General features: G+C 51.2%; 10 protein-coding genes across 10 annotated transcripts; 5 read left to right on the top strand and 5 right to left on the bottom strand.

Moving 5' to 3' along the window:
* Nucleotides 1-689: 689 nt before the first annotated feature.
* On the bottom strand, nt 690-1,562 carry ALTATR162_LOCUS1491 (uncharacterized protein; the record flags this gene model as incomplete). The annotated part of the gene is made up of 1 exon (XM_043309087.1): nt 690-1,562. The coding sequence occupies one exon, from the start codon at nt 1,560-1,562 to the stop codon at nt 690-692; it is 873 nt and encodes a 290-aa protein (XP_043165022.1).
* A 1,119-nt stretch (nt 1,563-2,681) lies between these two features.
* Nucleotides 2,682-4,093, bottom strand: ALTATR162_LOCUS1490 (uncharacterized protein; the record flags this gene model as incomplete). Its single annotated transcript, XM_043309086.1, has 4 exons — nt 2,682-2,986; nt 3,040-3,449; nt 3,502-3,738; nt 4,077-4,093. 4 exons carry the CDS (start codon nt 4,091-4,093, stop codon nt 2,682-2,684), a joined length of 969 nt encoding a protein of 322 aa, XP_043165021.1.
* Nucleotides 4,094-4,469: 376 nt separating this feature from the next.
* ALTATR162_LOCUS1489 (uncharacterized protein) lies at nt 4,470-5,267 on the top strand (the record flags this gene model as incomplete). Its single annotated transcript, XM_043309085.1, has 4 exons — nt 4,470-4,472; nt 4,539-4,752; nt 4,877-5,064; nt 5,112-5,267. 4 exons carry the CDS (start codon nt 4,470-4,472, stop codon nt 5,265-5,267), a joined length of 561 nt encoding a protein of 186 aa, XP_043165020.1.
* Nucleotides 5,268-6,239: 972 nt separating this feature from the next.
* ALTATR162_LOCUS1488 (uncharacterized protein) lies at nt 6,240-7,247 on the top strand (the record flags this gene model as incomplete). Its single annotated transcript, XM_043309084.1, has 1 exon — nt 6,240-7,247. The coding sequence occupies one exon, from the start codon at nt 6,240-6,242 to the stop codon at nt 7,245-7,247; it is 1,008 nt and encodes a 335-aa protein (XP_043165019.1).
* A 1,189-nt stretch (nt 7,248-8,436) lies between these two features.
* ALTATR162_LOCUS1487 (uncharacterized protein) lies at nt 8,437-9,504 on the top strand (the record flags this gene model as incomplete). Its single annotated transcript, XM_043309083.1, has 1 exon — nt 8,437-9,504. The coding sequence occupies one exon, from the start codon at nt 8,437-8,439 to the stop codon at nt 9,502-9,504; it is 1,068 nt and encodes a 355-aa protein (XP_043165018.1).
* Nucleotides 9,505-9,707: 203 nt separating this feature from the next.
* On the bottom strand, nt 9,708-10,997 carry ALTATR162_LOCUS1486 (uncharacterized protein; the record flags this gene model as incomplete). Its single annotated transcript, XM_043309082.1, has 1 exon — nt 9,708-10,997. The coding sequence occupies one exon, from the start codon at nt 10,995-10,997 to the stop codon at nt 9,708-9,710; it is 1,290 nt and encodes a 429-aa protein (XP_043165017.1).
* Nucleotides 10,998-12,049: 1,052 nt separating this feature from the next.
* Nucleotides 12,050-13,181, top strand: ALTATR162_LOCUS1485 (uncharacterized protein; the record flags this gene model as incomplete). Its single annotated transcript, XM_043309081.1, has 2 exons — nt 12,050-12,167; nt 12,220-13,181. The coding sequence occupies 2 exons, from the start codon at nt 12,050-12,052 to the stop codon at nt 13,179-13,181; spliced, it is 1,080 nt and encodes a 359-aa protein (XP_043165016.1).
* Nucleotides 13,182-13,406: 225 nt separating this feature from the next.
* Nucleotides 13,407-14,297, bottom strand: ALTATR162_LOCUS1484 (uncharacterized protein; the record flags this gene model as incomplete). Its single annotated transcript, XM_043309080.1, has 3 exons — nt 13,407-13,479; nt 13,532-14,117; nt 14,174-14,297. 3 exons carry the CDS (start codon nt 14,295-14,297, stop codon nt 13,407-13,409), a joined length of 783 nt encoding a protein of 260 aa, XP_043165015.1.
* Nucleotides 14,298-15,105: 808 nt separating this feature from the next.
* Nucleotides 15,106-17,149, bottom strand: ALTATR162_LOCUS1483 (uncharacterized protein; the record flags this gene model as incomplete). The annotated part of the gene is made up of 6 exons (XM_043309079.1): nt 15,106-15,971; nt 16,026-16,095; nt 16,145-16,491; nt 16,550-16,617; nt 16,672-16,770; nt 16,821-17,149. 6 exons carry the CDS (start codon nt 17,147-17,149, stop codon nt 15,106-15,108), a joined length of 1,779 nt encoding a protein of 592 aa, XP_043165014.1.
* Nucleotides 17,150-20,604: 3,455 nt separating this feature from the next.
* Nucleotides 20,605-21,612, top strand: ALTATR162_LOCUS1482 (uncharacterized protein; the record flags this gene model as incomplete). Its single annotated transcript, XM_043309078.1, has 4 exons — nt 20,605-20,637; nt 20,872-21,002; nt 21,059-21,487; nt 21,561-21,612. 4 exons carry the CDS (start codon nt 20,605-20,607, stop codon nt 21,610-21,612), a joined length of 645 nt encoding a protein of 214 aa, XP_043165013.1.
* Nucleotides 21,613-21,886: the final 274 nt, after the last annotated feature.

Genomic DNA, 21,886 nt, shown 5'->3' with positions numbered 1-21,886 from the left:
TGGTACGAATTGAGCTTGTGGATGGGCTTGCGCTCCTTGGTGGTTCACCCCGACCAGTTCTTGACCGCGATATGTTAAACGTGTGCGTATTCTAGGCTTTGCCAGATCATGGGCCTTGGTGTTCTTTTGGTGTGCAGATGCAAGATCGGTCAAGACATCGAGAACCGAATAGCGGGGATTACTGGTTGCAAAAGCTCGGGGAAAAACGCGAGATCGATTCGCTAGAGGGGTAGGTCTTGAGTGGAGAGTAAAGGCAGCGTAATTTGTATGCGCTATAAGTCGACCGTAACGTGGGCGCAATGCGAAGAACCGGACATTAGTCGTAATGGTCTTAACTCGCTCCGTGGCGCTAAGTTTGGAAGCCAACTTGACGAATAGAAGAGAAAACACGAGAAGCAACCATGTACAGCTTGTTGAAAGAAAGAGCGCATTCAATGAGTCGAAATGATGCGCGTCACTCTGTCGCGATGCGTCAATGATTTTTAGGCGAATAGAGGCCCGTGCGAATTAAGCCGAGCGGATTGGTTCCGCATCGCTTTGCTGCTCCCTTATCGTTCACCACTCCGTCTCGGAAAAGACATTGCTCTCGTTGGGTATCATTATTCGTACGAACTATGCTACTGCTTATCATCCTTTAGTTTTTTGTGTTGTCGCTACACACCCCTTCAGACACTTCCCTGCTATCACACTTAAGCATTCTTCTTCCTCAATGCTCCTCCGTCGACAGTGATATCCTGTCCAGTAACGAAACCTGCCTCGATGAGATACAGTGCAGCATCGGCAATGTCCTTTGGCCTTCCAGCTCTATTTGTCGGGTGGTCAGACACATCCTTCTCACTGATCTGACCTGCCCAGTCTGCACCGTTCTCGTCACCTTCCTTGCTCTCGTGTGCGACCTTGATGCGTCCAGGTGCAATGAGATTGACTCGAATACCCAGGCTGCCTAGGCTGATCGCCATCGAGTGCATCAAACCAAGCTGACCCGACTTGCTTGAAGCATAGCCCTCCTGATTTGGGTCGGACTGATGCGCACGGAAGGAGCCAATGTGGATGATGCATGGACCTGCCGGGCTGGAGTTGTTCGCATTTTGAATGTGCGCGCCGTGTTCGACATCAGATGCTCGGGCTTTCATATACGGGATGCAAGCTTGAGACATGGCGAAGGGACCAGTAAGATTGGTGTCGATGTATGCTTTCCATTCATCGATAGTCGAGGGGTCCTCCATGGTCTTGCCATCCTTCCACTGCGGGCTTGCGATACCACCGTTATTTATTAGGACATCAATGCGATCATTAAAGAACTTGGCCGCCTCTTTGACTTTGGCACGGATGTCTTCGACGTCGCGAAGGTCGCAGATCGCCGAACCAAGTCTACCGTCGGCGTAGTACTGCCTAAGGTGAACCTTGGTAGTATGCTCGAGCTCTTCTTCATCGATATCGAAAATGTAGGCGTGATGGCCAGCTTCGAGCATCATCCGAGTTAATGCTCGACCAATACCTCGGGCTCCGCCAGAGATGATGATGTTCTTGTATAGCGCTGGTGCTGGTGCTTGGGCTGCCATCTTGAGGAGTTTGAAGTGTGAGGTTCGTATCGTTTGGTTTGGAGACGTGTTCGCGGGGGTGAACTTTGCGTAGGTGTTGTTTGTTCAAGTACGTTGGTCTGACGTCACGCCTCAACACTTCGTGTGTCGCCACGGTAGGCGCTGCAAGAGATCGTGAAATCGGAAACCGATATTCTGGAACTCTAATCTAGGGGATACAATCTCTCATATTCTATGAATTTTGTAACAAAAATCACAGAGCAGAGCTTCAGGACCCTTTCTAGTGTTGCATACAATAAGAAACTGACTCCTTCGTGCACTGCACAAGGCCAAGTCCAAGCCACTCTATATTGTCCAGCTCGGCGCGAACGATGTTTCTGTGGACGCTCCTCCTCCCCATGACCAATTTCACCAGTAATCAAAAGGTGAACAGCGCCAGCGAACAACACACCACAGCACTGCAGAGAGTCAGAATTGTCCATAGAAGCCCTACCAATCTGATTGACAGGTAATGCGAGGAGGCAACACAAGACTAGGTCACTAACGTGCAAGGCTACTATGCGGATTGAAGCACATGCGAGTATGTGTACTAGAGGTAGACACTACCGAAGATGTATGTGAGGCTAGTGAGGTTGCAGCCATTGTATTTCTTGGATGTTCCAGAGATGTGAATTTGGACGACGACCGCAATGCTGAGCAGAGTAACCTGGGATATACTAGAACCGCTTGTTGCTATAGCATCAGTGATGTCTTGAATGTACCTGCCGGAATGAAAAAGATTCATGGCAGTACCGCATGGACTTTGTCCTTTCCAATTAAACGTGATGACATTCTCAGAGGTCTCGAACATGGTCGCGCGATATCTTGGAGGACGGGAAGACAAGCGACACTGCCCAGGAAGACATTGCAGGAAGAGCGAGGATTAGTCATGGACATGAGGAACATATCACCATGTTGGTGCAATCGGCACCTTTAGTGAACGTTCAAATCGCATCCATAAATCTTTTATCAAAACACGACAACCAAGTCCCTCCTGACGCCTGAGAACACCAAGTTCCGTCAAAGTACAGGTATATGACCACATGCATGCATCGTTGAAATCAGAAAAGCGCCGTCAGCCTATTGCAGCTCACATTCCGTCTATTGCGAACGCTGGTAAACACCAACAACCATGGCGTGGTCACGCTCGAAGGGCTCAAGGGTGAGCTGCTCCTTGGGCTTGATGCCCATCTCTCGTAGCTTGTTGACCTCCTGTGCGAAGACGGCTTCGGGGGCAGCGGTAGAGTCGATACAGTTGGCCTTGATGGAGATGACGATACCACCTCCGACCTTGAGGAAGAGTCCGGCGTTGAGACCAACAATACGGGCTTGATCAGGCTGAGCAACGTCGGCGAAAATGCAGTCGACCATGCCGACGAGCATGCGGTACTTCAGAGGGTGACGAGCTGTTGACTATGTTAGCGGGCTGTCAAGAGGGAAGATTGGGGAAGTAACATACCATCCTCGACAATGGGAATGACGTTGGTGCGGTGAGTGGCCATGTTGATAAGATCACGACCGGAGCGGTGGGAGAACTCAACAGCGAAAACGGTTCCCTCTGGTCCGACGATATCGGCAACGTGAGAGACTGATGTTCCTGAAGCGGCACCGAGGTACAGGACCTTGGAGCCAGGGCCCATGTAGATGTTGTCGACACCACCCAAGATACCAGCGGCCAACTTGGAGCGGAAGGGGTTCCAGACACGGTACTCTGTGCTGGATGGGGCTTCGGTCTCGCCGTCCTTGGGTGCAGTGCTGGCACCAACGCTGATGCGCTTCTCGCCGTAGACGGACTCTCCGGGGGTCAAGTTCTTGGTGACAAGGAGATCCTCCTTTCCGCGAGCGACGAAAACTCCTGCGTGGCGATGGCTGAAGAAATGGTTAGTAGGTGAATTGCGCAACTTGAGCAGGCTGTACTTACGGCTCAACGATGACCTTGGCTCCTCCACGGGCTCCGGCTCCGCCACGGCCACCTCCTCGGGGCGCACCACGGCCTCTGGGAGCTCCACGACCACCGCCGCGGGCACCACCACGGCCGCCACGGTCACCGCCGCCGCGACCTGCGCCAAATCCACCGCGACCACCTCTGGGGGTGAAGCCACCGCGACCGCCACGGTCACCACCTCCACCACGTCCGCCGCCGCCGCCACGACCGCCTCTGTTGAAAGTTAGAGCTGCGCTGCGAATGAATGATCGGATAAAAGCACGGAGAAGCGGGTATGTTCAAAGTTGCACCCTAGCTGGAAAACGCCCCAGCGGTACTCGCTATATGTTATGCTGTGCTTGCGCCATAGCATAATATAGCGAGTATGTTTAGGGTGCGATTTGCATAGGTGCGACTCAGGGAAAAAGAGCTTCTTCGCAAGACAAAATGCGCATGTTGAGCGAGTAAACATCAAGACAGCTAGTGTCTATATGATGATATATCGCTCAATATGGGATGATTCGCACATGAATCATATTGCGATAAAGATTCGAGGTGTGCGCAAGTCGTACCTAGGTGTGAAAGCCATTGCTTAGAATTGTCGGAATAGTTGGAGTAGGTGATGGAATGCGAAAGCTACTGCGCAAAGTTAGTTTTGATATAGAGGGTCGTGGATATTTGCAAAAGTACCTCTGCGTGATCTGTTGCACTAGATGCGCGTTGACTGTGCGCGTTGAAGTGGCTGTGGATACGGTATGTCGCGGTATGGATGCTGAAGAGCTTCGAAGTGAAGTTCGAGCTCACATTGAAACTTTTCTAATTAGCGCCATAATCTGCGCGGCCAATCACGTGTCGAAAGCACAAGCGGCCCACTATTCCTTAGCGAATGCACCGGGAACCACAATGGATTTTCGATTTACCTTCACGTCGCCAGACTACTAACAACAACAGCACATCTCGACAAAATGGTACGTTTACCGTCGCGATACTCTGTGCCAACCTGCACGCATCGAATATGGGATTAATTATTGCAGGTTCGCTACGGTGCCTCCTCCATTGACGGCGCAAAGTCTGCTCGCGCCCGCGGCAGCTACCTCCGCGTATCCTTCAAGAACACCCGCGAGACTGCTCAGGCTGTCAACGGCTGGAAGCTCGACCGCGCCCTTACCTACCTCGGAAATGTCTTGGAGCACAAGGAGGCTATCCCCATGAGGCGGTACGCCGGCAGCACTGGACGCACTGCTCAGGGTGAGTAGCCCTACACTCGATTCGCACAAGGGATACATGGAAAATTGTAGTGGAGGACTATCTTTTGGGCGTTGGAAACAGAGCCGATGTTGGCAATTGCAGGAACATGGGCTGACTTGAGCAGGCAAGGCTTTCGGTGTCTCCAAGGCCCGCTGGCCCGTCAAGTCCGCTGAGATCCTCATCGGTCTCCTCAAGAACGCCGAGGCCAACGCCGACACCAAGGGTCTCGACACCAGCAACCTGATCATCAAGCACATCCAGGTCAACCAGGCCCCCAAGCAGCGAAGGCGCACTTACCGTGCTCACGGTCGTGTACGTACACTTGGGTCTATAGTCGCAGTCCCCTCTAACATGTCTAGATCAACCCGTACATGAGCAACCCCTCCCACATTGAGCTCATCCTCACCGAGGCCGCCGAAGTTGTCCAGAAGTCCCCCGAGACCCTCGAGCGCCGATTGAACTCCAGGCAGCGTGGCCGCGCCGTCCGCAAGGCCATCACTGCCTCTGAGGAGTAGAGGAAGCAGAAGGAGATGATGTTTCGGCGAAGAAAACGGTCAAGGCATGGGCACGGTTTGGGAGTCAATGAGCGATGAATATTCAGGGTCTTTCCACACTCGTCATGTATGCATGATATGGCACTTCGATTTCTGCGGTGTCTGGTCCGTAAAATAAATAGGGCCACGTCCTGGTTCCCAAATGTTCAAAGCCGAGACTTCCAAAGTTGTGTTCACGATACTGATAGCCCGTATGCTTGACACTTACATGAACAGAGCGCTTGCTGATCGATGTGGTGCTTGTTTTAAGCGGTTTCATATGCCGTCCGTGCTACGAAGAAGCTCGATTTGTTGGAAGCTGTATCTAAAATTCATTACGAAGGTATTCTTCACAACTTATCTCATGTCTACAATGATGTAACATGCAGCGAATATCTTTGGGGTGCATTTGGGGCACAACTCCAAAATGAAAGAGTCTCTTTCCACAGCTAAGAGTACTTCCAAGGTTGTCCAAATCCACTTCCACATGCATTGCAGGCCATGGACCCTGAATTTGCAGAATTTCCTTCCACTCTAGGGCTGACTGGACCCAGAACACGCTAGCCCCAATCGACCCTAGCGTACTGGGGAACTTTGGCATCTCGAGCTTACGATGCTAGCAAAGCATACACCCAACGGCCAGCTAATCTTGCATGCCACGAACCCCTGATATGATGTCTGTTGCGAATCCTATATCATCTGTTTCGAGTCAGTTGTGTTTTGTTGCCTTGCTTCATTTGCCCTGGCCAACTTTCCCACGATCAATGACGCAAGCCCAGCAAGCCCAGGCATGGTTATGTACCTCGCCACAAAATGCGCCGAAAGATAAGAAGTCATGTATAGACTAGGATCTACCCGTCATTCAACGTCTTTTTCTACCGATCTGTTTCTTTACTAGAAAGGGCGACCGTTTTTCACGTGCGTGACTGCATCTCCAATCTTTACTATACTACCATGGCCCGGCTACACCAATCTACTCGCTACAGGCGGCAAAGACCATCCTGCGCCTCTCTCCTCGCCATATTCGCCACAGCAGCATGGGCGCAAGACTCGAAACGCGGTTTTGCGTTCATAGGCGACTCGCATGTACCAGACAACCACCTACTTACTTCCGATAACTCGCCAATTTCATGGTACTACAACTGGTCTCCATATCCAAACAGCGACCTTATCCCGACGGATAGCCTAGAGTTCGTCCCTATGATTCATGGCATAGATGCCACTGAAGACAGCCAAACCGAACGTGTCATACGAAGCTCGCCGGAAAGCAGCAAGCACCTTCTATCCTTCAACGAACCAGACGGTACCGAAGAAAGTGGTGGTAGCAGCATAAGTCCCGAAGACGCCGCGAAAGCATACATCGACTTCGTTGTCCCCTTCCGGAATGGTAACAGTGGGGGCAGGAACTGGTTGATCAGCCACCCAAGTACCACGGGTAGTCCAAACGGTCTCGATTGGTTACGACGCTTCAATGAGTCTTGTTATGAAATCGATTCTGAAAACGGATGCCCAACGGACTTTGTTGCTGTACATTGGTATGGTGCTTTTGACGGTTTGGCAGGCTGGTTAGGTACCCTGGACGAATTCTACAACACAAATTCAACAAGAGATCAGCCGCTGAAACTCTGGGTTACCGAGATGGCGCTCCCACAACAAGACGAGGAGAATACTGTGGGCATGATGAATCAGACACTGCCATATCTTGACCAACTGGATTACGTTGAACGATACTCGTGGTTCGGTGCTTTCAGAACAGACGATGCAAACGAATGGACCGGCGATGGCGTGGCGCTGTTCGATGATGATGGCGGCTTGACCGAGCTTGGCGCTCTATACTTGGGTGATGGATTTGAGGAAGGACAGAAGGGTGAGGGTGCAGAGGATGCGGCGAGTGGACTGAGGGTCAGTGCAGGGCTGATGGCCGCTTTGTCTTTGTGCGCGACTGTATTTGCTATGCTGTAAATGATATCCATAATAGATTTCCCTTCTGCTGTAGATACCCTCACGATTTGTATAGAACAGCAAGAATGTATAGCCATGGTTCCTGACTCAAGGCTACCGTGCCATGTGGCGCAGTTTAGCGCGGCTAACAAACATCCGATCGGGGTCCAGTAGAGTGAACGAAACCGTCACCTACAACAGTCAAACTACTATGCCAACAAACCCATCCCCGGGCGCACCAAAATAACTACAATTGCCAGTTTGAAACTTTTTCTTCTTGATACTTACCATGCAGCGGTGCAGCAGATAGCGAAGACGGGCGTGAATCTTCTGATGAGCCTAAGTCGGAATTCAGAAGAAACAATCGCAACATCTTTACATGAACCAGAGTTCAGGCCCGTTGCACGGCTACACATACAATTCAATAACAAGTACTAAACCCATGTGGACAGGAAGCTGTAACAAACATATATCGCGTCGCGATACGCCTTGCCCCACGTTTCACGCCAAGCCATCTCTAGATCTGTCGAAACATGCCAAACACTCCATGTTGGCCACTCAAACATCCCTCAGAAAACCTTAGACATGCGATCTCACACTAAGAACGTTTGATCCAGAACCATTGTTCCACTCGTTCTCCTATATGCCACGATAACCGAGACCCATGTACAGCTCGGAAGGCCATCTGCCATCCGTCTCAAACAAGGTATCAACTAAGCTTTTCCCAAACACAAGATAAGCTTTTCTTCGTACGAGCGCTTGCAAAACAAGCCTCCATATAATATGTTCAACGATCTATTCCTGTCCCGGCTCATACTGTTTCCTTTCTCACGTGCACAGCCTCACCCTGTCGGGGCTTCGGCGGCTATGGTACTCAAGTGCTGGTGCACACACAGTGTCGGACACGAGTATTTCCGAACACACATGGCACCAGAGTTGCTTTGGTTGGCCATCTGTTTCGGTAACGTTCATAGTGCGGCGCAAACGCTAGATGAAAATAGTAGGCTAAGTTAAGGAAGAGCTACATCCGTCGATATGAGCACCCGGATGTCAGAACAAGAGAACAGTCGATATATGAAAAGATACGGATGCCTTGGGTTTAAAAGTATCATCTTTTACCTCCTGTTCCGTTTACAGTCTTCTATCTAATAAACCTCGTTCCCCATGCTTCGATCATTCGATCCCCGTCAATCCTCCAAAACCACACATCATGCGCCCCTCTATAATATCAATCGTCACTTTTCTAGCAAGCATCACATTCGCAGCACCAATCAACAAACGCGACTATGCACCTTTTCCCCTCGCCAACGGTTTCCCAAACCCCAATCAAGAAGCCATCCTCCAGATCCAAAAAGACGGCCACGGTACCCTTCCCAACGGCCCACCACCACCCACAATCAGTCCGGATGGCGTCATAAACCTCAAACTCATTGCGCTAAACGAGTTATTTGAAGTGGCCTTCTTCACCGAACTAGTCGCGAACGTAACCGACAAAGTCGAAGGTTACGATCTCGGAGACAGACAAGGCTACATCATAGAATCTCTAAAAGCCATTGTCGCGCAAGAAGAAATGCACGTTCTGAACGCAAACGAGGCGTTGAAACACTTCAACCAAGTCCCTATAGAACCCTGCAAATACAACTTCCCCGTCACCGACTACGCTGGCGCCATCGCTCTAGCAGCAACCTTCACCGATCTCGTTCTCGGCACTCTGCAAGATGTCAACGAACTCTTCGCTCGCTCGCAGGACTTTGGCCTCGTGCGCGCTGTATCGTCCGTGATAGGAAACGAGGGCTCACAAGAAGGTTTCTTCCGGGTTGAGCAAAAGAAGAGACCGAGCGCACAACCCTTCATGACAACTGCGGCGCGGGATTTTGCGTTTACGGCCATCCAGGACTTTGTTGTAAAAGACAGTTGTCCGAATATCAATGTCATACCGCTCAAGACATTCAAGCCTTTGACGATTGAAACAAAGGATATCAAGGCTGAGACGCAGAAGATCAAGTTTTCGTTTTCCATGCAGGATGTAGGCATGTTTGAGATTGACCAGCTCAAGCTCGTTTGGATCAATGGGCAGAATGTGCCGGTTGTGAAGGGGTTTGAGAATGTGCAGTTGATGAACGATAGGGTCATGTTTGAGGCTGCGTTTCCGTTTGATGAGTTTGTCATGGAAGGGTTGACTATTGCGGCCGTGACGATGGGTGCAGATACGTTTGCTGGTGCGGGTGAGGTCGCCGAAAGGACGGTGTTTGGGCCAGGAATTATTGAGCTGAACTAAGTGGTGGGGTGTTGAGATGTTGATTGTGCATAGCGATGGCGTTGGTGTTTCGTTGTTTCGTGTACAAAAAGTGTTCCTGGTGTGTAATTATGTAATGTCTTGTGTTGCTCATACTAGAGATTCTCATAGTCCCTGCGACTCCTCAACATCCCCTGGCTTCTGCGCATGTATTTCATCCGAGTTCAAATTAGGCAATCTACGCTCTACAACTCGCTCAGAGGCCTCGCAATCAGAGTCTTCATATCGACTGTATGTCTAAAACTCTTCAAGAATTCCCTCATTGCGCTCGGCAGCCTTGGTTTATGCCAAATCTTCATAGTGCTCATAATGTATTCCTCATCAGGCTCCCGGTTTCTGTTTAGGTAGAATAGCGCATTACCAAGAGGCATCCAGAGAGCCATTATGCCCGTTACACCGAACTGCTCTTGAACGAAGTAGTCGATTGACTTCATAATCATTCTTGCAAAAGGCCGGGGGTGTGGGCGATCGGGGTGCGAAAGTAGTGTGTCGGTGGAAGGATCAATGCCATTTGCGATGTCGAGGGAAGAGTATATGAAGAGAGCTGTTAGCCAGTAGCGTACTGAGACGCAGGCAATGTCAATGTTGGGGAAGTTGATAGGTGTTAAGTTGTTGACAATCTCAGGTGTATAGATAGCGTTCGCTTTGGTACTGACCCAAGCTTCCAGCTCGAAGTGCAGTGTCCAGCATCTTGCTATCGTGTATACTTGCAGCCCTTCTTTCTCTTGCTCGCTCATACATTGAAACTGTAACTTGTCCACGGCTTCCAAGAGCTCGGGTATGCCACAGAGGATATCGATCAGAATATCATCGGATGTCTTGATTCGTCCCTTCCAGGGTATTGTCTTCCACTTTTCCTCATTCAATATCGTTGGTTTTCTGGCGCGAGTAGCCGGCCCAAGTAGTCGATACCTTGCGTTGGTGAAGAGTAAATGTGCTACGTCGTTCTCCGCGAATATCTCAGGGCCACGACTGACAACCATGGCTAGTTCGCCTTCACAATGGCTGAGCCAGCTCTTCGCCTGGTTGGTCGTGTTTGGTTCCGCGCCGAACAACATGTCGAAGAGAGCCATGACCCGCGGTACAACAAGGAGCGACTCGCTACTCGCTCGAGCAGGGTACTGTAGAGCTACTGCCGTTTCCTTGAGAGCTTTACCGTACAATGTTCTTCCCTGCCGCGTAAGGTTTTCGTTGTTCGAAGTTATCCCAAGCTGTGTTATGCCGACTGCCAAAGCAGCCATCTGTAGTGCTTTATCGCGCGTACTAAGCAGGGGCAACAAGTTCACAAACTCTTTTGCGTCTGTGTTGGTGGCGTGAACTACTCCCTGTGGATTGTACATACTCAGGAAAGTCGCAATGGTCTTTTCGCTGTAAGCAGATCTGGCAAGCCCATCTGGCAGCATGATTGGTACCAAAACAGGACGGGGTTTCCGTGTTCCTGGACCAGATGCAGGATTTACCTGCACAATTTCCATGGTGTGCCGATGTGGCTGTTCGGGAGATCTTGCAGTGGTCGCATGTCGTCCTACTTTGGGTATAGGACGGGGAGACCCGCCTCCGGTTTGGTAGATGAATATGCGATCCGAATCGTAGCCTCCGCATGTGATGCCGCGTTCCTTGCACTGACCGCACTCGGGCTGGGCCAAATCGCACTGGCATACATCAGCCTCTCATCCTCAGGTGTTCTCCACAGATGCTCCCACTTACACCCTTCTTTCTTTTCCGGCATGTCACACAGCCTTTGGAGCGTCCTGGAACTCCCACCATCTCGGTAGATTATAACAAGCGCATACACGATGGATTTCGTACGCTACCGCTGTCGTTCAGCGCAGAATACTCCCTTTATGGACACACATCGTCTGCCTGCAAGCGGAACGGTGAAGCACGAAGTATAGTGTTGTAGGGCTAGGAATCGGGCTTAGAGTCTAGATAGTGATTGGTGCGCATTCGTCTATGACGATACCGTTAACATTTGGCAAGCTTGGAAGGTGGCTTGTACAAGGTGTCCAGTAGAGTCAGCGCAGTGCGACCAATGAATGTCATCCGCGCGTTGCCTCTTTTGGTTGATTCTGCGACAATTCTCGCTACAGCAGTTTGGGTTAGCTTTCAACGCCGATTGATCAAAGTAAAGCTTTGAAGTTGCAGCTGCGTCCTGTCCACATCCTGTAAAGCAGATTGAAGTGACCTCGCGCTGGTTTGACCGCCACTACGATCGAACTGTAGCCTAATAGATCGGCCAGGGTGGCTCCTCTGTCGCATAGACAACTCTGTGCGGGTTCATTGCGCGCGCACTGGCAACCTACTGCTGACATGGTGCCTAATAATGGCTTCTTTTGCATACTGGCGCAAAATCTTCTCAATCCAGTATGAGAATGAATACTAGAATTGATGTTATAACATGCGACCATCTCTCTTTCGAAGATGGCGCACACTCCAGCAACCATCATCGTCTACACTGTACCTGACCAGTCTCTCACACTTAAACTAAGGAACCATTGTCCTTGAGACTCAAGCATCTCATACCACTATGGTTGCGTCACCACCATCAACAGGCGCTTTCGCCAGACACGTTATGAACCCACTTGGTTTCACAAAAGCCTATAACTTCTGGCTGTATGTCATCTTCGGCGGCGCATTCGTAGGCTGTACGTCTCCTCGTATCCCACATTCTATACAAATCCCTGATACAATTGATAGTCGCCCTAGCCCGTCTTTCCTACCTCGACTTCTCCAGAAACTTCTGTCCAGCGGATGGTCCCAGCCAGAGCGGAAATAGCGCAGCACCAGGAGAATGCTACTACTACCTCAACTTTAGCCAGTACAAGATCGGCATCTTGCTGCATCTCGCTGGTGTGCTGCCTGCCAGTCTGATTGCAGTAGTACAATTCACTCCCTTTATCCGTCGGCGCTGGATTATCGTACACCGCATCGGTGGTTACGCTGCGCTCCTCCTCTACCTCGTGGGACTTGTTGGCGCACTGATGATTGCACGTCATGCATTTGGTGGTGGCCTGGATGTACAAAGCTTCATCGGTGTTCTGGGCTTCGGTTCGTTGGGCTGCTTCATCATCAGCTACATCAACGTCAAGCGCCTCCAGATCGAGCAACACCGTGCGTGGATGCTGAGAGGCTGGTTCTACGCCGGTACCATCATTACAAGTCGCCTTGTCGTCATCATCGCTGCCAATATAATCGCCTCGCAAGGCTACTACATCGTTTGGACCTGCGCAAAGATTGCAGCAACCAATTCCGATGATGTAGACCTTGCAACTTCATACCCAACCTGCGCATCTTTCGTCAACGGTACAGATCCCGAGGCGGTGTCAAGCGTTGCGGCAACTTTTGGTGTCGGGGATACGGCAAACACTGGCGCGGCTCTGAATGTCGTCTTCGGTATGGCGTTGTGGGTGTCGCTTGCGCTACATGCCTTTGGTGTAGAGGTCTACTTACACCTTACACCAAAAGAAGCGCAAAGGTTGAGGCAAATCAGCTACCAAAGGCAGTTGGAAGCAGGTTTGTGCAATCCTGGTTCCGCAGGTCTTACCGCGGATCGCCTGGGGGATGCAGAGAAATGGGTTCCAGAAACACCCAAGAAAGATAGTACGAGTACGCCAACGGCCCAATCGACCGAATCTGATACCACAGCAGAGACCAGTTAGAAGCGCATGATATGAGTTCGGTGTTTTTGCATAGCATGCGGCGTTTTGACTTTGGAGGAAGATTAAGCATATGGGTGCGAGTCATTAGACTAGTCCTTGAAGAGAATTATTAGGTTGTAATTCAGGAATCGCATTTCAATACTCTACCAAATACTCCGCTAATAGTGCCATTAATTCGTTAGTCGTGATCTCTAGTGATCAAGCATCATCATTCATCCAGACTGCTCACCATGGCAGCTGAAGAGGAGTAGACAGCTTGTTCTTAGGTCCCAGCACGGGCTCGGCAGTACCAATATCACTGGAATCACGATTAACTCACTGCGTTGAATCTGAATTGGATGGAAACCCACCCAGGTCCTCTTGGAGCCCAATACTGTCCAGTATGACTAATATCGAACGATTCAATCCATTCGACAAGCGACTGCGCAGCGACTTCCGGTGTGACTGCACCCCCTTCGTCCCAGAACTTGTCAAAGCCCACGTTACGGGTCATTTCCGTCCTCATGAAGCCTGGATGCACGGTGACTATTGCAATGCCACGGTCCCTCAAGTCTAAGCTTAACAGTTTCGCGCACATGTTGAGCGCAGCTTTGCTGGCATGGTGGCCGTAATTACCGCCACCCTCCGACTCGTGTCTGAGCGTAATACTGCCGCTCTCTGAGGAGACGAAGACTATCTTGGACCGATCATTGAGAAGTGTGCTGTTGTAGTTGGCGAGTGCGGTGACGAGGACGGTGGGACCGATGGCGCATATTGTATACATGCGCTGTTGAGCGGAAAAGGATGGCTCCTTAAGCGACTCAGTTGCAAAATAGCCTGCTGTTATGATGACAATGTCCAGGTGTGATATGTTGTGTGATTCAAGAAAGTGAACGAGATCGCTGCCGGCATGTGGAGATTCGAGGTCGACATTTGGAATGTAAGTGATATTGTTTGCTTTGGAAAGTCAGCCGATCTGTTGCAAAATTGGAGCAAAAGGAGGCTTCGCTCACTACTCTCTGGAGGTTCTGACGTCCTTGCGGTTGCCAGAACATGGTTGTTTGCGTCTGCTGCATAGGTTTTTACGATGCTCGCACCAAGGCCGCGAGTAGCTCCTACAACGAGTATGGTAGGCATGTCAGCGGTAGAGATAAGAGAACGATTGTTCGACGAGTGTCAATAGTAGCTCAGGAAGAGAAGATGCAAGGCTCCAGGTGAAGCATCCCGATGACGTCGCACGCGCTTAGGATTGCGAGATTGCGATAAGATAAGGACGCGTCGCGTCTGGAAAGAACACTCACCTTGCAGTCTCCCCCACTTTGAACTTTGGATGACCTGGCACGAATGTCTTCTCGTGATTCTGGGAGCTCGAATCAAATTCGTTGAAATGGTGTTATTGGGACGATCAATTTTACCTTCATCTGCGTTTTATGAGCAACCTTCTAGATGTGTGATATCGGCGACGGACTTGCACGACAAAACCATGTAAGAGTTGGTTCGAGTATACTGTATTTGCGAGAAATGGCAAAAATAATCATAGTGCAAACACGAATGACCAATGTTCGGATTCCATTTAGAAGAAGCTTTGCTCAACCCAAAACACCAATACCCAAAGCGACCAAGGTCAAAGGGCTTGCAACATAAGGGAATATCAACATTCATGACCTAGTATTCGATATCAACGAGTGATGGTAAAAGTCATTACCTCCCAACGCACATACATGCCCTTGTGCGGTAGCTTTTCTTCGATATAAACTAAGGAATGAATAAGAAAGTGGATATTGGTAGGCTTGTCAAGATGCAACAATAAGAAAAAAGGTCAAGCTAGATGTCAGAATCATATCCGAAGGACTCAGTGAACGCCAGACCAGAAAATATAACTACAACACGAAGAAATGTTGATATGACTGTGCGAGTACACCGTTCGACAGGGGTTGTGTGATCATCACTGCATGCGTTTCCGCTTGCGCGCGTCATCCGGTTCATCTTCATCCGTGCGCTCCGCAGTTTCGGCAGGATTGAGTAGCGAGTGCACATTGGACGCCATACTGGATCGTCGAGTAGGTGGTCCAGGCGTGTCGATGCCTTTAAAAGGGTACCTAGCTCCAGGTAGTGTCCACCCACTGTCTGCACTTAATGTCGATGGCATGTTGTCACTTGACAGTGGAGGAGTACCGTGTCTTGATGATGTTTGCCGTGGACCGCGGGGTAGTTGATAGGATTCTAATGCATCACGGAGCTGCTGGTCGCCGCCTCCGATAGGTGGGCGGTGCGGTGACGAGGGCCACTGTGTGGAGTTGTGGCCAGAAGCGTAGGGCGAGTGGACTGGAGCGCTGGGAGGTGGTTGCGGTTGCCAGCCATGTGTGCGGATATCTGCCGAGGTATGCCGCCTATATAGATTGTATGGTGGGGATGAGCTGCTTGGCAAGTTGCTCCCCGGGTTTGCAGCTCCCGGCTGCTGGACTGGTGGTGGTGGTGGAGGAGGTGGGGGTGGCTGATGTGAAACTGGAGTTCTGGCTGAAGATGGAGAGTAATTACCCGTGCCTATTGAACCGTACCGTCGTGGAGAAATTGCAAGATGCGCCGGAACCGGAGCCTTGTATGGAGCTTGCCGCGAAATACTCGCCAAGGATCCTCTTCGCGAGTCTATTAGATTGTCTTGTGGCATTTGCCGAGGTGAAAGAGGTGGGCCGTTGCTGGAGTCTACCTGCATAAAGTAGGGTTGGCGTGCTGAGAGGGGTGGTTCTTCTGGTGGCTCTAATGCTCGGAGCATGTCTGTTTGTCGAGCAATTTCACGTTGCATCATGGCAACTAGCGAGGTTAGTATGCGTGTTGCACAGACAAGGTTTAAGTATAGGCACGTACCATCCCTGTGAATTGGATTTTCCGGGTCCGGTACCATCTGCATGATCAGAGTTGCGAGGTCCTGATTCCACTGTATGATATATTAGCTGCTGTAGATCAGGCTGAGAAAACCGACGTACTTGGTGGCATTTCATCATGCCCTCGGCCAGAACCGAGCTCCTTTGATTGAGGTAAGCACATGTGTCTTCTGACCGCTGCATGCGCGCATGCATGTCGTAGAGGCTATGCTCGAGATTCTGGAGGCGTGACTCTGTGGGATCCGGCATTGGCTCGACTGGCTGACCAGCTGGTGGTCCAGTAGGGAGCTTGGGTGCGGAGAAGGAGTCGCGATGGATGAGGGCGTGTCTCGACGCACGTCGCTTGATCTCTCGTAGACCGACTAGATCGCCGCGTTTGAAGTTTCCATTGCCATGCTTGAACTCCCACAGCGGTGTGTCTGGAGATCCCGTGTGGAATACGTCACTCACTGCGGTATGCCGTCAGCATGTTATACATAGTATAGCACAGAGCACTTGGACACGCACCTTTATGGAAACCGTACATGTTCAATTGGCGGACAAAAGAGGAAATGTTGGTATGCTTGAAATAGGACCTGGGGTACGTTAGTTGGAGAGGTTGGAAAAGTCATAGTTCCAGATGAACATACGACAGCACTTTTGAGAACTCGCTAGAGGGCGACATGACGAAGCTCTCGTTGGTGCTCGCCCAAGAGATGAGGTGCTGGATGCTCTGGTCTTCGAGCATGCTGTGTCGCGTTAGTGTCGCATCACTTGCGTACTGTTGCGGCACACCCACTTGTATAGCTTGTGTATGAAGGCCGTCTGGACGACCTTGGGCTGTTGTGCAGCAGCTGCTGCGCCCACGGCAGGCGCGGCGTTGCCGTTGGGCGATGTGTTCCCCGAGTCCCCATTTCCTTCTCTTTGCGACTGGGACTGGAATGAACTTGTGCCATTGCGATCAGACGGCGGGCCCATTGTCGACGAGGCGGGTGTGATGTCCATGGGATCTCGGGGCGGCGCAAGCGTCGAGCCGGAGGAAGGGAGGATGGGTATCGACTTGTGAAGGTTGGGATTGTGAGGGTCGGCGGCGAAGGGGCTTCGGCGGGCCTCTGCGACAGAAGCCATGGCGTTGGCGTCAAATGTGGAGAGCAGACGCAGTGTTGAGATGTTGGGCTGCTAGAGCACAAGCCTTGAGATGGGCAGGCCTGCTGGGGAAACCCCTTGATATGTTTGGACCGGGTGCGATGGATGCAAAGGTTCAGAAGTGTCTCGAAAAATGCAAAAGCTCTATGGATGCAGGGTCCGGATTTGCGGTGGCCGCGAACGTGGTGAGGCGGAGAAGGTGCGGAGGAGCATGCGATATGTGTGGCCGACGTCGCCGCAGACGCTTCGACTCGGCGGGCGCGCTTCCTGGAAGCTTTTTAGTCTTGGGGATTTCTTCTAGCGCCTGCGCGAACCGTAGAAATTTGGTTCCAGAAAGGCCGGGATGGCAGACGGTGCGAGTGGTCCTTTGTCGGATCGGGAGCGGCCGTAGCTGTGGAATAGGAGCTCGCGTGAAGGCCGACGAGGGGGTCCAAGCGTTCTTCTACGACGGTTGACACGCTTTTCCAGGGCACAATTCCATATGCCGTGTTTGAGCGCAGCTGGGCTGAGGATGGTGAATGGCTTGGCGGGGATGAGGAGAAGACAAGGTGGTGGGAAGGATTGCGAGGCGCGGCGAGATGTGCGGTCGTGTCGCAAAACTGGCAATGGAAAGGAGGTCCAGACACGGAAGCAGTCGAGGGCGGAACGGTAGCGCTGCCGAAGGGGAATTATGGGGGACCGATGATGTTGGAGCGTGCTGCGGGAGCATCTGAAGGCCTTTGCGCAACAAGAACGGAGAGAGAGCCAAGTGTCATCCAGCGCTGAGGGCGGGCGGCGGGCACATGGTCATATTCATCTATCTATATCTATGCCAGCGCCAGACCTCTAGACACACCAGCGCCGGGTGACAGTCTGGTAAAGCAGTCCAAGGGCCGCTGTCCGGATTTGCTACCGTTGTAGGGCAGTCGGCATGCAGCTCGCGGCAAAGACTGGCGTCCATGTCGTGGTTGCATGCGTCCAAGACCCCTGTTGTCGGCCAGCTGCAGGTCGAGACACTGAAACATCGCTCGACCATAATAACCCACCGCTAATATCACTATAACGCGAACTGTTTCTGCTGCGGGGTCAGTGTATAATGCGGCTGATATGCCTATCCTCACACCCTGTCCCCGTGATGCGGATGCCCATGGTCGCACAGACTGGAATACGGGCACCATCGCCATACTTGCCACTCCGACTGACTCCCATGCACAGGGTCAAACATTGCTAGTCGACTCGCGACCATCAACGCCTTTCTCGGCTTTGGAACCGGGTCCAGGGTCCGCAGGATTGGCTAGCTTGCCTACCCGCACAGACGTTCTGACGGACGTCAACCACCAAACCCATATCCAGTCAGCACTCGACCGACTTTCCCCAGGCCACTCTGAGAACGTTGGCGCTACCCCAGAACTACTGCTCGTCTGTACCACACAAAGCTTGTGATTACACGACTCGGGTCGCGGGTTGCTATCGATAGCTCTGCCTGTTCGTCGCTCCTTGATCCTCAGTAGAACCAACATGACCACCGACTTCATCAACGCGTTTCGGCGCCTTCAGGTACACGAGAGAGGCCAGGCACTTCAGAATCTAACAGCAGAGCTATCGCCTTATGAGTGGAGAGCACTCCATGCCACGACCAGTAGTCGCACCTTTCAATTCGACGTCATCGGTAGTTTGCCACTTGAGCTAGTCGCTCAGATATTTTGTCACTTGGACCCTGCTACTCCATATCGCTTGCAAAGTGTCTCGAGACGATGGAATGTTATCCTCCGGGGCCTACATGTCCTCAAAGCAAGCCTCAATCAGTGGTATCAAAGCACTGTTGATCTTCAAAATGCCGATTACGCTCAGTGTAAAAGGAAAGCTCGCAGTATACATGCCGTTCGCACTGGGAAGCCTAGTCATGTCTACAAAATCAGACCCGATGGCAGAATATTCGATCCCAGTCTGAGAGGCAACAATCTCAGTTGGCTACACAATCTCGATGACAGGCGGCGGCCACATTTCGCCTGCGTGCTCGACCTGGATCAATGGGATCTTCGCATGCTGGGCGGGCAAGCTCGTGAAACAATCCAGCACGTTTTCACATCTAGTGAAATCGTCGTGCTGACCACATTTGCAAACATCTGTTACGTTCACGAACTGCAGGGCAAGCAAGACTGCAAAAGGTTTAGAGTACCAAACAGTAACTACTTCGAGAATGTTGCCTGTCGTGGACGCACTGTCGCATGTGTTGCCTCTCTCAACAATTACACATCCGTATACATCTGGGAGTATGATTCGTGTCGTGGGAGGTCGTTTGAGATCAGACATGAGCTGGGGACCATGTTCCTCGACTCAAACCCGGAGTAAGTGGCTTCCCACCTATCCGGAGCATTAGCCGTGCTCCTTTCTCCAACAACAACATCTACGCGATGGTCTTAGCCAGGTTGGGTTGTAATACTGACCCGCATTCAGTAGAATCAATTCACGCCTTCTAGCTCCTCTTATACAGCCCAAGACCCAAACGATTGTCATATTTACCGATGCCTCACGTGCTACTACACGCCCTCACGACCAACAGCATTTCGCGTTCAGTCGGTACACATATGGTGGAGAGTGCATCAGTACGCATTATCCAAGCCTCCCTGGTATTTCTGACATCATGCCATGGCCAGTCATCAACAACTGGGTTCCAGTAGATTACAAAAATTCTGTCTTCGCAATACACATACAGGAACAAAACGGAGCTGACACATCGTCATCAGTCATGCTACTGTTCAACGAGGAGGATAACGACTTGAGTGCTTGGCAGGGTTCAAGATTGCATAACGGTGGTTCGATGGCTTTGTGGAGAGACACTTGTTATGGTGCCCCGTGGGAGGAGAAGGCTGAGCAGCCAGATATTATTGCCCACATGGGTACCAGCGACGCCAGACGCTACACGCCCATTGTCTCAAAGCCAATAGACGAATTAATGGGTGCTATCCGAGGGGATATCCGCCCGCACATCATGATGAGCGAAAGGTACGTTGTCCGGTCTGACATCAATTGCCTGTATCTAGCCTGTTTCCATGATGGCGATCAGGGCAAGTGGCCGAAGAAGAGTGAATCATTCTTCGATAGAGGGGAACTTGAGTTGTTGAAAACAATAGAGATTTAATCTGCACCCTAGTCTTTCTGCAATGAATCAAGCACAATCGTAGATCTGCTGCTGACGATTTCACACACCAAGACGTGCATGTGAATCATCGAACCACGCGCCCTCTGATTGGCCCATGAGAAGATTGCGGGGCACAGCACACCCCACCATAGATTTTCGGCGTACGCCGCTCTAGCCTTGCCTACTCAAGTAGGTAACCATTTCGACTCTGCCGCGGCAGACAGACTTTTTTTTGCAAAAACAATTCTACTCCCCCATTCTACTCAAATACCACGTTTTACACTTGAGAACCGTAGTTGAAAATACTGTCGCGAAAATGGTCGAGAAGGTCTACGTCACATATAACCAGGTATGTACATGATTCATCGTTACACGTGCGACCAGACACCCCGCGCACCCACGCGTATGCAGTATGTTTGTGTTGCTGCAACGAGTCTTCCGACATATGATGCAAGAGCTCGCATCGATTCTATGCAGTCATTGGAGGAACCAGATCAAGAGACTCGGCCTGCCTCCCCGCCTATGCGATCACGAACTTCGAGCCCTTGCGCAACGCCCAGTAAACAAAATATGCGCAACATAGCTGACAGCCCCCTCCACCACACAGGTCCACAAGCTCTGCCAAGAGGCAGCAGACCGAATTCTCGATGAATTCAAGCCCAACCTCATGATCGCCATTGGCGGTGGTGGTTACGTCCCTGCGCGTATTCTCCGGTACCTACACCTCGACACCCCACAACCAGAGAGACGTCGACTAACAACCCCCCTAGTTCCTTCCTCAAGAAGCCCGGCAGCCCCAACATCCCCATCCAAGCCATCGGCCTCTCCCTCTACGAACAGCTCGACTCCAGCGCCGACTCCGAGGTCGAAATCCCCGGCACAAAAGTAACACGAACACAATGGCTAGACCTCTCCTCCCTCGAGATGGCCAACCTAATCGGCAAGAACGTACTCATCGTCGACGAAGTAGACGACACGCGTACAACGCTCGAATACGCTGTCCGCGAGTTGGAAAAGGATGTCGAGGCCGCAGTCAAGAAGCTGGGGCGTGAGGGCGAAAAGACCAACTTTTCAATCTTTGTGCTGCATAACAAGGACAAGGCGAAGAAGGGTCAGCTGCCTCAGGACATTCTCAAGGGCAGGTATTGTGCCGCAAGGACCGTGGGCGATGTTTGGATCAACTATCCTTGGGAGGCTACGTACGTTCTCTCTCTCTCTCTCTCTCTCTCTTATTTCGTAACGATTGCGGCTAAATACTGACTATGCTTTTAGTGACATTGACGAGCATGACCGTCATTCGAGGGAGCAGGAGAGCAAGCAATAGATGTCTGTGTTGAACAACGATATGGGATAACGACGGGAAAAGCATGATGACATTTAGGCATTCGATCGAGCATTTACGGATGGGATACACTGGAGTTATCTGGAATAAAGGATCGGAAATGGGTTGGATAGAAACAACAGCACCAAATCCAACGAGTCACACCATGATCTATTCCAATCATCACAAAATAACAACCAGCAGATGTGACAAACGGGTATATTAACGGCGAACGAACTGGGTATATTGATTGACTGATGAGGGTCATAACATCGTA

The sequence above is a fragment of the Alternaria atra genome (genome assembly GCF_907166805.1).
Source record: "Alternaria atra isolate CS162 genome assembly, contig: 21, whole genome shotgun sequence".
Lineage (NCBI taxonomy): Eukaryota > Fungi > Ascomycota > Dothideomycetes > Pleosporales > Pleosporaceae > Alternaria > Alternaria atra.
The sequence above is the reverse complement of the archived record's forward strand: the minus strand, read 5'-3'. Positions and strand labels throughout refer to the sequence as shown.